The 14,341-nt window shown below is 37.9% G+C and overlaps 1 protein-coding gene across 9 annotated transcripts in view; it reads left to right on the top strand.

Annotated features, from left to right (window-relative positions):
- The window catches only part of LOC134218497 (calmodulin-binding transcription activator 1), a 708,930-nt gene that overhangs the window by 403,727 nt on the left and 290,862 nt on the right, over positions 1-14,341 (top strand). The window contains exon 2 of one of the 9 annotated variants that reach the window (XM_062697590.1): positions 13,039-13,948. The exons of the other annotated variants lie outside the window; for them this stretch is intronic. Within the exon in view, the coding sequence (XP_062553574.1) occupies positions 13,504-13,948 (445 nt within the window). The 5' untranslated portion in view covers positions 13,039-13,503. The remainder of the gene's footprint in view (positions 1-13,038; positions 13,949-14,341) is intronic. 9 annotated transcript variants of the gene reach the window in all.

Here is a 14,341-nt window from a genome sequence, read left to right as displayed (position 1 = left end):
ACGGTGGTGGTGGTGGTGACAGCGAAAAGTGATAAAATGCCGCTCTCCAGCGAAAAAGAAGAACACCAGCAGGAAGAAAGAGTGCGCAGTTAGTGCCCAATGGGGAGGGGACAAGACACAAATCAAAGTAAGGAGGAAAACCTTCGCGGGCAGTGGGCTGAGGCGATGTGTGTAACAAACGATGGACCGGTTCACGTTTTGCAGGGCAGTCGCTTTATCATTTTTCCAAGAACTGAGGCTTGTTTTATTCAGTCGGAACTTGGGAGCAGCAGATGATGACAAAAGTGGTGCGTAAATAAAATGAAATCAATTCGGTGGGCTTTAAAAATGGCTCGGGGTTTTGGTGCGAGGTTTCCAATTATGTGCGCTTGAGATTAGTTTGAGTGACTACAAGCTCGAAAGGAAAAGCATACATTAAGAATGTGTGAGCAACAATAATGTTGTTTTCCTTTTTCAATGATGCAAGAGCTTGTAACAGAGAAACGGCACATATTTACGGTAGACTATTGCCTTTTGGCACTCGTCTAGAAAGGCATTCTTTCCGTAATATTTTGTTTCACCATGATGCATCATATATTGGACTACAGAATAAGGTAGTTTGTTTGATATAGCATTGCTATCGTTCATTTGTTGGCCTGACAGGGAGTTTTTTTTTCTGGTGTTTCTGCTTTTCTATACTCAGTAACTAGAGTTAATGTGAAACTTGTGCATAGAATGCAAGCTAACAGAAAACCACTTTGTTTGTTTTGCAAAATTCACTTTGCATCAGTAGTTTTCGGCCCAAGAGTAGGTTAAGCTTAGCGTTTATTATGAAACTTATGTTTAGGAAAAACAATTGTGTTCCTGTTAGCGTTAGGAAAACGCAACAATTCCTAGTTTTTTTTTCTAGTGGTTGAATTCTGGGTATTTTTAACCACATACTCGACTTGAACCTGATCTGGAAAGAAGTAGATTTTTAGTCTGAGCCGGCTTTCTACTTACAAAGTATAATAATTTGTCATTTTGAGCAAAATATGAATCGGATCAGATCTGGGTCTGATGGAGCAATAATATTTTCGATTCGGTTGTACAGGGTTCAAAAGTAGAATATATTCTTAACATGGGATAAGAGAACGGTTTAAGTTGAGCCCGGGTTTTGTCATAATTAGTTGAATTTTATACGAGATCTTGTTCGCAATAAAAGGAAATCGCCCACGTCCTTAGTCTAGATCGAAAACATATGGAAATATAGAATGGGTGCACACTAATGTGGATGCCTACGACTGACTTTTTTTGTCAGAGGTGGTATTATATATGCGTTCTTTTCGATAAAAACAAATTTCCACGCGTAAAATAAAAATATGGCAGACTTTGCAGTAGTGTAAAGAGCAGAGAAGAAAAAGTGATATGACCAAGGATGTTATCGATCATTTAGTAATCTGCCATCGATCATTTAGTAGTTTTAGAGGAAAAATTTTAAAATGTGTTGTATGGTGGACTTCCAGTGCAAAGGTTTATCTACAACTTTGCACTTATGACGGAGCTATAGCGCTAGTAGCAGTAACTTAGACTAAATGATTGCATATTTTGTTATCATTTAGTATAAATATAGCAACTAGCACCGTAACTCCTTTAATAGTGGAATTCAAACATCGCCCTGTTAAGGAGGGTTGTAGAAAAACCTTCGCACCACCATACAATACAGTCCACCATACAATAAATTTTGAAATTGGCCTCTGGAATGAGTTTTTTTACAAACTACTAAAAGATCTAACGCAGATTACTAAATGATCGATAACATCCTTGGATATGACATAACAGAATAAATGCTGCACCGAGTTTTATTTAAGTCCTGTGGTCTTTACGAACATTGCTTAAAATGGTTAAAAAAAATCCTCATAACATTTCGAGCATTCACATTTCAAACATGTGTTCTTTTGTCGGAAAACTCATACAGGTAAAACGTATTTTTAGTTAGCACACCATGCGCCCGCTTATTTCGTTTTAGGAGTTATATGGTGTCTTGGGTTTGTCACGAACCCTAGTCTCAAAAGCAACGATGAATATACTTACTCGCCTCACAGGTACACAATTAAAAAAGGGCGAGCTAAGCAAAGTCTTTTTTATACCTTAGTTTTAACGATTTTCATGGATATTCCTTCACGATCTCTTCAATCTTCAATATTTCAATAATTGTCTATCTTGCTAATGCTAATTTAGTAAAAAATGCGAATGGTATAAAGTGTGCATAATCCGGCCTTGGACTGTCACTAGAAATGGCTGTTATGACCCATTTACCTCTAAAAGCCAAGTTAACCTATGATCGATTGCGGCTTTAAGATAGATTGCGGCTAATTATTTCTGATTCATGATGCAAATTCATAAGGAACTATAAATGATATAAGGTTAAAAGACTATTATTCTTCCATTTACTTCCACTATTAACTTTTTTATGTATCAACAATCAGATACGCATTTCGTTTCCTAATTGGAAACTTCTTCAGTGTTTGTTATCGACTCGTCGATAACAAACACTGAAGAAGTTTCTAAGTAGGAAACGAAATGCGTATCTGATTGTTGATACATAAAAAAGTTAATAGTGGAAGTAAATGGAAGAATTATAGTCTTTTAACCTTGTAGCATTTCCCCTAAGACGCTCTAAAATAATTAATCATTATAAATGATATATATTCCAGTCTTGGCTCGCGACTAAAAATTTAAAAGAAAATACGGTTTTTACATATTCCAGCCTTGGATCATGACTGCAAGTGGCCAGTTTGCCCCATTTGCCTCTAAAATCCTTTTTTCTAGAACAGCTAGGATTTCAAATCGATTGCGCCCAACTAGTTCCATTTAAATTATTAAGGTGAGTGGAAATTTTTTCCGAAGAGTGGGCCACCTTTAGCATTAGAAAACATAGAATTAGCTAGAAGAAATCGATTTTAAGAAGAAAATGGGGCAAAACGGCCACTTCCACTCATGATTCAAGGCCGGAATATATAACAGTCATGTTTTCTATCAAATTAGCATCATAAAACATAAAAATAATTAGCCATAATTGATTTTAAATTGTAACTGCCAAAAATAAATTTTCGGGGGCAGAATGGCCACTTCCAGCCATGATCCAAGGCCGAAATTTATACTATTCGTATTTTCTACTAAATTAGCATCAGAAAACTTAAAAATAGTCAACCGCAATTAATTTTAAATTGTAGCTGTCATAAAAAATGCGTTTATTTTGGGTAAATGGGGCAAAATGGCCACTTCCAGTCATGGAATAAGGTCGGAATAGATACTACACATATTGTCTACTCAATTAGCATCAGAAAACAAAGAGATCGATTTTAAAGTGTAGCTGTCATAAAAAACTACGATTTTCGTGTGTAAATGGGCAAAATGACCACTTCCAGACATTTTCCAAGGCCGGAATTCATATCATTCATATTTTTTACTAAACTAGCATCTGAAAACATATTGATAGTGAGCCGCAATTTATTTTAAATTGTAGCTGTCATGGAAACAATACGTTTCCATGGGGTGAATGGGGCAAAACGGCCACTTCCAGGCATGGTATAAGGTATAGATACCACTCGTATTTTCTAATAAATCTCGCTTAACTTTTCAAAAGGACCTAAGTAACATTTTTTTCATGAATTAATTTGAATACTGCAATCAATAGCTTTCATGTTGTTCTGTTGATTGCGCTATTCAAATTAATCCATGAAAAAAATGTTACTTAGGTCCTTTTGAAAAGTAAAGCGAAAAATGAGTATCAGAAAACATAGAAATCGATTTTAAATTGTAGCTGTCATAGAAAAAATATGATTTTTAAGGGAAAATGGGGCAAAACGGCCAGTTCTCAGAAATTCCGGCGAATAAAAGGTATTTTTCCGACGCAGCAGGTAGCCGCAATGAATAGGTACCTTTTTGGGTCGGATTTTCCCCAGTATGCTATGAGTTTAAAATGAACGAATTAATGATTATAGTGTTTGCAATGCGTTAAAGTTCATTTTGATTCAAACTCCGGACAGCAGCTGGCCTTGGATTCAAACTTCGGACACCTGATTACGCAGTACCGAGTTGAATAATTGCAAATAATTCTGACTGGCTAGCTCAGATTGATTTTAAAACACTTCGTCGCATTGAATTAACATGAATTACCATGCTGAAACCATATTAAAATAAGTTAAAATCATGAGACCTTTCAATCAAGCTTGATGAAACATTTCGATTTTGAAAAAATTGCAAATTGAAGTATCGGAAGTTTGAATATTGTTTGATTCTCCACCTATGGTACCGTCATCGGGGGTGAGAATGGGTCACTGTTTCAACTACTTAGAGTGCTTGTAGAATAGATTGAATGTATCTGAGAGCAAGAAGACTAAAATATAAGAGACCTTTTTGAACGATTCTGCTCTACGACTTCTAAACTGCCGGTGCGAACGATGACCCATTCTTATACAACACTATGGGTCTCCGAGGCTTCTATGAAAACTTCATTTTCGGAGTGAAATGATAGCCTTCCGGTACAACGTTGTTGTACGAGAAATTCAAAAAGGTTGTTTGGGATTCCACGATGTTTTTTTTTTTCAAACAGCCATGCCATAAATGCTCTGAGACGTTATCTTCTCGTCGCGGAAATATGATAACTTTTTTTTTTGTCAATTCTCTCAATAGGATCAATCGTGGAACAAACGTATTTTTTTTAATCTACAGTCCCTACACTAAATCGACCCACCGATGTTTTCATAGGGTTTTTTTTTGAGAAACTGTTTGTCACTTCATTTTGATAAGCATTGTTCAAACCGTCAATTAACATCTATAGATATTAGGTAGAATCAGAAGTAGGTGTTTTCAGGTCACGTAACGTATTTTTCAAGTCTTCTGTGAGATATCTATCTCTTCACAAACTTCACCAACAGCCGATATGAATTCGCTAACTAGCTCTCAATCCTGGAAAGGTTTGATACGTATTGCCAAAATCTCATTAACAGCAAAACTGGCCCTTTCTGCATTATTAAACTTCGTGATTGCCCAGATTTAATTCATTTTATTAGTAATAACATACAGTTTTTATCTATCTATCTTCTATACAGGTAATCTTCGATATAACGCACACTCGATATAACGTCACTCGATATAGCGTACATTTTTCCCCGTACACTTTGAAAAATAATTGTTATTTGGGTAATTATTACAAAATAATTTACTAAACCGTTATGATCATTCATGTAGGGATGGCATTATTGAATGGATTCTAATTGTATCAGCTAGAGGCGTTAATTACTGTTTTCCCCGTTTTGCACTATCCTCAGAATTCTCCCGAGGTATTGGGTGATATTGAGGTTTTAGGCATATTCTATGGATAAATGTCTAGTTGATTTTAGTTAAAGTCAGAATTGATGACGGGTTGTTTTCAGGTCTAAGTCAGCCAATATCGAGTAAAGTATTGGTATTGTAGATTCAGGGAAATGTGTACCAGATTATTTTTAAATTATTCCTAGAGGAAATTCCTGGAGGAGCTCCCAAAATAATTTCTGGCACATTTTGTGGAAGAATTCCTGTAGGAAATTCTAAAAGAGTTCCAAAAAGAATTTCCGAATCAATGTTTGAATGAAAAATCTGATTGAATTCATGAAGGAATAAAAAAACTGAAGAAATGTTCGAAACGAATTCGTAAAGTAATTTCTGGAGGATTTTTTTAAAGAATTTCCAATGAAATTGAGAAAAGTATTTTCAAATAGGATTTGCGAAGAAATTTTCTAGATTTCTACAGGAACTCCTTCAGAAACTCCTCCGGTAACTCCTTCCAGAATTCCTTCTGAAATTGTTCCATCTGGAATATCTTCTGGATTTCCTTCAAGAATAGCCCCAGGTAGTTGTTCTTTTGGAAAATTTATCAGTAATTTATTCTAAAATTCCTCCAGAAAATCCTTTGAAGATTACTCTAGGAATTTCTTCGGCGATTCCTGGAGGGATTTCTTCAAAACATCTTCCAGAAACGAATCCAGTAATTCCTTCGAAAATTCCTCCAGGAATTCCTTCGAAAATTCTTCCAGGAAGTCCTTCGAATTTCGCTCAGACGCACAAACACCTTCGTTAAGTAGTAGGTGGCGTAATTGGGTCGATATTATGAAACAAGGTGACTGACGTGGAAAAGGAGGTCATGACCCTGGGATGGGAAAGTATTTCGAAGGGAACGGATTTTACAAAGGTACAAAGCTACCAAAGTTGGAAATTGAAGAGTAGAAAAGAAAGTACACGCTTAAAATCAATAACACAGAGATGTGTTTGCATCACACAAAACGGACCTAATGCGGAACATCCTCTAGATGAGCGACAGTTACACAGGCACAAAAATGCCTCGTACGGTCGTGATAACGGTCCTTTTCAACATGTAAACGTTTGTACAGATTCCTTGTTTCATGAGGAACCAAATACTGTTGAAAATATTGAAATCCAAGCTTCAATAAAACCACACGAGCGATTTGTGTGGCTGTGTAACTATCGCTCATCTAGGGGATGTTCCGCATTAGGTCCGTTTTGTGTGATGCAAACACATCTCTGTGTTATTGATTTTAAGCGTGTGTGTGGAACAAGAGAAGGCGTTGAGGACAATCCCACTGTTTTAGGGTTGAAAACCCCAGCAAGAACCGCCGTCATTCCCTGGTTCCGTAGTCGGCCTAATCCGGCATTTTTTCCGCCGATAGTCGATCTGCCTTCTTATTGGTCTTATTGCAACGATGTAAGGAGCGAAGAAGATCCCCAAGCCACCCCGGCCATACCACCGGTAAGCCCGCAGCGAGCAGAGTTGCTTGCTACCGGGTCGTCGACCACAGAAGGAAAGAACGAAGAAGAGGAAGGAAAGAAATGGAGTGGTGCAGGGTTGCCAGGAAGAGGGGCTCTAAAGACAGGTTAACTAGCTTTAGGAGAGTGAAGACAGAAGTAAATAAAGTGTCGCAAAATAAAGCTCTTTGGTTTTCCCTGCATTTGATTGCGAGAGTATCCTGTCCGCGAGTTGCTTGAGGTGAGCGTGCTGACCCTGAGGCCATTGGTTCAGTGAGTTTCAGCATAGCGCTGGGCATACTTATCCGATAATTACAAATTCCTGACGGATTTTTAAATTGAGCTCCTGAAGGAACTTCCGACATTCTTAGATTTCTCAAGATTTCCTTCAGAAATTCCCCAGAAATATCTTTGAAAAATCCTCCGGAAACAACTTCGGAAATAAATCTAAAAATCATTTTTTGAATTCCTCCTCAATGTTTCTTCAAAAATTGAAAGAATTAGTTTTAAGAATTATTTCAAAATCTACCTCAGGAGTTCCATCGGAATTCAAAACTTCCTCCTGGAATTCTTTCTGAATCATTTATTTTGAAATATATTCACGATTTCCTTTTAGACATTCTCCGAAAATACTTTCCGAAACACTTTTAGAAACATAGCATAGCATATGTGATTGTACAAATCGTGGGTGGCTATACAATGCTCAATTGAGCAATCTACTGTATATTGTCGCAAATTGGTACTTGGGATTAGTACCTTTTCCTATACAGTAGCAGTTGTATACCTGGCCACGTCCTTACAATCACGGAAGGAAGGGAAGGAATGTTAGTACAACATCTACTAGTGAAGATGCAGGGAACCCATACTACCTTCATAGATGTCTCGGGAAGGAAAATTCGTGTTAGTGCGTAAGGTGAATAATAGGGAGCTCTATTCGACAATATAGAGCGATTGTCAATAACAGTATATGCTGAAAAAATATTAAAATATATTCATCAATTTACTTACGAACCGTCCAAAGGAGGACAAAGTAACCTGGATTTTACAAATGTTTCGCATTATATACAAAACACGTTTAACCGCACACTTATTCACCGAACATTAAAATCTGAACCAATAACTCCTGCTTACTGAGCAGAAACACGACAAAACAGGCACTGACGGCCGCGAAATGCAGAACAAAATATTTCGGCAAAACACAAAATTTCGGCAAATCGCGCGATCTTTCTGCCGTCCGAAACAAGAGCCAACTCGCACTCCCGAAACACCTTTAGAAATATCTACAGACAATATTTTGGTAATTGTTTCCGATATTTCTTCGAAATTCCTTTGGAAATTCGTTCTGGAATTCCTTTACAATTTCCTTCGGAAAATGATTAAGGTTTTGAAAATTCGTGTAGGATTTTTTTCGGAAGTTGCTTTAGAATTTTGCATGGATTTTTTTAGGAGTTCATTTAAAAGTTCCTTCAGGAATTCTACCGGATATCTCTATGGAAATTCTTTCACAAATACCTTAAAAAAATCTCCAGAAATTCTTTCAGAAATTCCTATTAGCGTTGAACTTAATTTCTAAATTGAAAAAAGACTTTAATGAAAAATCAGGATTTTCTAAAAAGTCCTCCAGAAATTCTCTCTCTGGAATTTTCTTCAGAATTTTCAGAATTTCTTTAAACATCTGTGAAGGAATTCCTTTAGAATGTTTGTCGGTAATACTAGTGGAAAATCCTTCGGAGATAATTTTCGATTTTTTAGGAATTCCTTTGGGAAATACTTTGGAAATACCATTTGGAATTTCTTGGGAAATCCTTTTAGCAAATCTTTGACTATCCCGTTGAAAATATCGTCAAAAATTCCTTCAAACATGCTGTTGTAAATACCTTCAATGAAGTATTAAAATTTTTGGAACGTACATTCAACAAAATATCGGATAGAATTCAGGTATTTCATATTGTTTTATTGAAGAAAAGAATTCCTAAAAGAATCCTGAAAAAAATATCATAGGAATTTCAGATGATTTCGAATTCCATTGAAAATTTCGAATAAAATTAATCAAAACTGACGTGATAGCAGATTTTTTTTGTTCAGAATAATGTTGGCGTATATAATTAAAGAAGATCTCGGATACTCAATAAATGAATATTCAAGCAAACGGTGCAACGAAAAGCAAGCCTTGTGTTTCCTGCGCCTTTTAGCCTCTTATTTCCTGTGCTTCATATAGATATAAAAAAAAAATTTAATTCTTCGGGTAATATTTCGTAGTAAAGAACAAGTTTGTTGGAATTGCTAACAAGAAAAGCTCATATGTGAATATGTACGTTATGTGGAAGATATTGATTTGGAAAATGTATTGGAGGTAACCACTTTCCCTTCGATGGGAACTAGACTGGTGCCTTAACGATGACCCTACAGCACGCTAGACTGGTGCTTAAACCAACTAAGCTACGTTGCTTAAAGCACCAGTCTAGCGTACTGTAGGGTAATGGGTTCTCTTCTTGACGATATAACTCACGAACGAGTTGACCTATTTGCAAAATTTCCGCCTTTATCGATTCGTCTTGGGATCCGTAAGGTTTGTATAAACAAAAAGTTGGTGAATTTGACGGGGAAAGGTAAAGAATCGGTTTAATACAACTTTGGGTCAGTGAAAATGAAACAATAACACCGACATTGATCTAGAGTGCGATGCTGCAAATAGTTAAGTACTTATATGACATTTGCTGGGCATTTATCGCTAGTTTATCTTCTTCTTCTTCTATATAATAAAAATGAGTTGAGATTTCCTTCTTCAAAATTCGTGGCAATTTATTACACTAATTCCATCTGTGCTATGATTTACAAAACAGCTCTCACTTGCTTGTCGGCAAACTCTAGCATGCACTCTTAAATTAATTTTATCAGATATCGAATAATAATCATTTTCGGGTTTACATTCCACCTGAGAATGTTTAGCATAAATACCAATATTTTCAAGTTAGAATTATTTTTTAAGCTGAAAACGCTTTTTGTAGTGATGGTATAAGATTTTATTGTCGATTATAGCATTGTGAAGAGATTTTAAATTAGGGTTTATTTCAATTAACAATCCTGTGTAGATTACGCAAAGTGTGCATATGATGTTGATACCGAATACCTGGTCGATTCTCGCGCATTTTTCCTTCTCTCTTTCTTGACTTCTTTTGTCAAAAGATCACTTATGTCAGCAATGACAGAACGAGTTACTACACTGCAAGTAAAACGGCGTTGAGCTTTCTAGCTAATTTTGGAATTAGACAGGCCCGTCGGTTAGTCGGTGATATGACTACCAATCTGATTCTTTCGGGATGTAATGATTTTTTTTTCTTTCATTCCGCGGGCCCCAGAAATGGAGCCAAGGGCCGTGCGTTGGTCAGCCCTGATTTAGATCGCCATTATATCAATAATAACTGTTTCAAATATTTTACTGTTGGCTTGTTATTATAATAGCAAAAAGAGTTATTTATGAGCTATTTGCTCGAACAATGTCTGTTATTTCTAGACCAACATTTGAAAAGGGCGTAACAGCCAAAATTTATTTCTTCTGATTATTTGTCCCCATATATAGCTTTATATGTAGACGAAGAATCAGAAGGAATAAATTTTGGCTGTTACGCCCTTTTCAAATGTTAGTCTAGATTTTATGTTTTGCTGTTTTAGCAGCTATAGCATCAACATATCTATGGTTGCTCCTCCTTGATTGACCAGATTGACCAGAATTAGTGAAATTGCACAAAGAATCAACTGAATGATTGACTGGGATTGTTCAAGCATTCTCAGTGTGCAAGATTCAGTGACTTAAATATCAAATGATCAATAACGGCGCCGGCCACGTTCTCGTAATCAGTTAGAAAGAGGGAAATAATATTAGTAGGTAGATTTTGTTTTTTGAAGACCGTTTTTACCCCTGCGTCTCCACAAAACTAAAGGAAGAATTACCAGTTAGTCAAAAGTCATCGTTGAATCTGGATTCACTCTGATAAGTAATGCGACCGAGCCAGTTTTTTTTTTGTTCACAATAATTTTAACGAGCTGTTATTCGGCCGCACAAAGGAAAACGAACTAAAAACCTTCATACCGGGCACGAACTCGATCAAACGCACACCAATTGATGCACGTTTTGATCGCACAAAGCACGAGAATATCAGATCGTGTGAAGTGGCCAAGAACCGAGCATGAACACGAGCATAAATGGCATATGCAGACTATGGAGTATCACTCTTAGAACGATCGAAACAACGCGTAACACTAACGCACGATCCTCCAAACAGTAATCAATTAACTTCGTTGTTCTAGACGAGAAAAAAACACTCCATGCACACCACGTGGCATTGCAAACTCAATACAACACGATCAAACTCAAATTGGAGACTTTACTTTCTGATAAATTTCCTCACCAGCACCAAGCAGAACCAAACGCACCTTTGATCACGCCATCGGTCTGCGTCCAATATAAAACACGAGCAATCACGAACCCTTTTTGATATTTTAGCAGCCCTATATCATACAAAGTAATATCAGATTTTTTTTATTCAGTCGTTCATATATTAATGGTAAAAATTGTTATTCTTTTGCTTTCTTCTTCTACCCGGCCAACCTGATTGTAAATCCCCGGAGGTGAAGGGGCTTCCACTTGCGTTTTCAGCGGGTTCAAGACGCACACCTCCAAGCGATCGAACTGAAATGAACTACAATTCTATAATCAGCTAGCGATGGGGTATCTTCAACCTCGTTAAACATGCTCGCATAAATTATTTGGTTTGACACACACTTACGCAAAAGCAAACTCTAAATCACTATTGTCCAAATAATTTATCTCCTGATGCCACTGCATAATATGCAATGTTTTCGAAATTAAGGAGGCGATCGAATCTGCTCTATTGTATGGACCTTAGTCCAGGATGTTTTATGTTTTTCTTAAAAAAAAATGGGCTCGCTGATAAGATCATTGAGCAAGATAGCAAGTCCTACCTTACTTGGCGTTTTTTATTTACCTATGGAGATCAGCGCATATTTTTTATTTAACTTCAGTCAACGTTTCGGCCATAGAAACCTGACCAAACAGGGCATATTAAGCCCCTTACCATACCTACCTTCATACATCATCTGAACCTGAAGAAAAACTGGACTTATTGAGCGTTATCGTGTACATACTTTACTTGCAAAAATCAAACCACATGCTTGCAAGCCATAATATGTGTTGACTGTAGAAAAATCAACCGCCCAGTCGAACACCGCCACTTATTGTCCAAAGGTGAGTAAACATCGTTCTCACGTGAAACCCGCCAACAGTGAGGATTGAGTGGACGAATGGACGTCACAGCACAGCACTTTCACATTGGACTCATGTCATGTACATCCCGAAAACAAGTAGTTTATGCAACGATACATGCACGCATAATCTGTAATTAAATTTCCTTCAACTAAACATTCTGGGAGAGCTCGTCGGAAACTCGCACCAACTACCTGGGCCTGATGGAAATCTAAAACTAACAACGATTTTATTTATGTATTCACCTGTCTTGCGCCCTCCTTCCATGGTGGCGTCCACTGTCCTCACGGGGGGCGCAGTGATCCTGATTAATGGATTTTTACAATTTATTATACAGTTGAAGACACATTCGTCGGATCAACTATAAAATATCTATATTTTTAACATTTGAATATTTTCAATTCGTTGGTATATACTAATTGTACAAGGGAAATCCAAATCTGAACCACTGTGCCGTAGTGGCTAACATTAGATGAAAATTGAGTGATAAAAATGAAAAATAAATTGCTCGGAATAGGCACACTGTTGGAAGAGAACCGATAGCATGCGAACAGCAGCTCTGTTTTCATCCTGGAGTTAATAATTAACCGGTTGTCACGATTTCGTACGGGGTTGTGTTGTGCAGCACACTTAAAAGCAATCCATTGTGGGACACAACATTGCTGACGGTACGTGCGCGAGCGTGTGTTCGGATCCGATTGTTCCGTTTGGGTGGTCAAGGATGTGGAATGTTGCTATTTTAATGTGATTATAGTTTCGTAATCATACATGTATTGTGCAATAGAATTGTCTAGGTTGTGGGACAGAAATCCGTTGTTGCTTGGAGGGACTAAACATAGCAAGTATAAGAAAAGTCAAAACTCAATAATTTGAAGCTGCATAGTGAAATCGCAAGTGAAAAAAAATACTTTTCTTTTAACTCGATAAAAACTAAGTTCAGGCATCATCTTTGTGCCAGTCTAAATTGCAATGCTTTATTATCCTTTCAGCATCATGTTAAAATATGCCCCGATAATGACATTATCCTTAGACAATATGAGTGCAATTTATTTGTTCGAAAATACTTCCACCGGTGCCGGTGGTGCTCACAATGGGACGGTTAATAGGCCACAGTTATGGGGCGACAACGAAGAATCAGAATCGCAGTGCTTTTGATTTATCCCCGTTGGTCGGTGTATTGATGTGCGCGGATTTTAATATGCGTGACAGAAAGCCAATATTAATCAAGTGGTTCATTAATTTCATTACCGCCGTTATTATTACCGAGGTTGGGTGGCCATCAACGCGTTTGGTTTTGGCTAGCCGCAGACTGGCCTCGGGCTGAAAAGGCTCCATAGCCAACAAATCCTCGTGTTTTTCGTCGGTTCGCGCGTGTGGACGCGAGTGAGTGCTTCATAACTGAACCCAGTGCAGGAAAGTTCCCTCGCGAAGGACGATAAAAATCCTGACTAATAATGGCCGATTATCGTCATCTGCCGCCACATCACCAAGCCCGTGGCGGTATGTACCACCCGTTGGCAAACCACGGAATGCTCTATCCACCTCAGCCGGCTCATGCCGGCTCGACGCTGGGAATGCAACAGCAGCAGCAGCAGCAGTCCCAGCAAAGACAAGCTACTATGAACCCTCATTCCCACCAACAACAGCAGCAACAGGCCCTAAGTCATCACCCTCAGGGTCCTCCGATCCCACCACCTTTACCTCCGATGCTGCATCATGCGCAGCAGCAGCAACAACAGCAACAGCAGCAGCATCCTCTGAGCCACTTACCCCACCCACACCCCGCGGCAGCCCATCACCATCATCATCACATGCTGACGAGGCACTACCTCGGGATGCATGCCGGACATCCGCGGTTGCACGGACTCAACATGACCACCAGTATGCCGTTGAATGCAAGTAAGTGGCACTAAAGAAGATTCTTGTATCCTATTTTCATATCGTCAGCAAAATCAATATAAACATTTCTTTATCAATCTTGAGGCTAATCACGTAAGAGCGCGGTAAGACAATATAATGTCTACTTGGAATACAAAGAATATTCATTATTTTATTAATTCCATTTTTGATTGGTTGAAAATAAAAGAATGATAACTTCTGGATGTAAAACGCCTGTTAACTAAATGCTAGTGCCGTTGTCGACATTTTTCAGAAGAATTATTGATAAATTTTGCTTTTCGGACAAATGACCACTCATGAAGGCCATCTGTCTGATATTTGATATTTCTTCGGCAACAAGGCACCAGGCGTCCACTTATATTTTAGCATGGGCGCTACATCCAATGTACTTTC

The sequence above is a fragment of the Armigeres subalbatus genome, chromosome 2 (genome assembly GCF_024139115.2).
Source record: "Armigeres subalbatus isolate Guangzhou_Male chromosome 2, GZ_Asu_2, whole genome shotgun sequence".
Lineage (NCBI taxonomy): Eukaryota > Metazoa > Arthropoda > Insecta > Diptera > Culicidae > Armigeres > Armigeres subalbatus.
The sequence above is the reverse complement of the archived record's forward strand: the minus strand, read 5'-3'. Positions and strand labels throughout refer to the sequence as shown.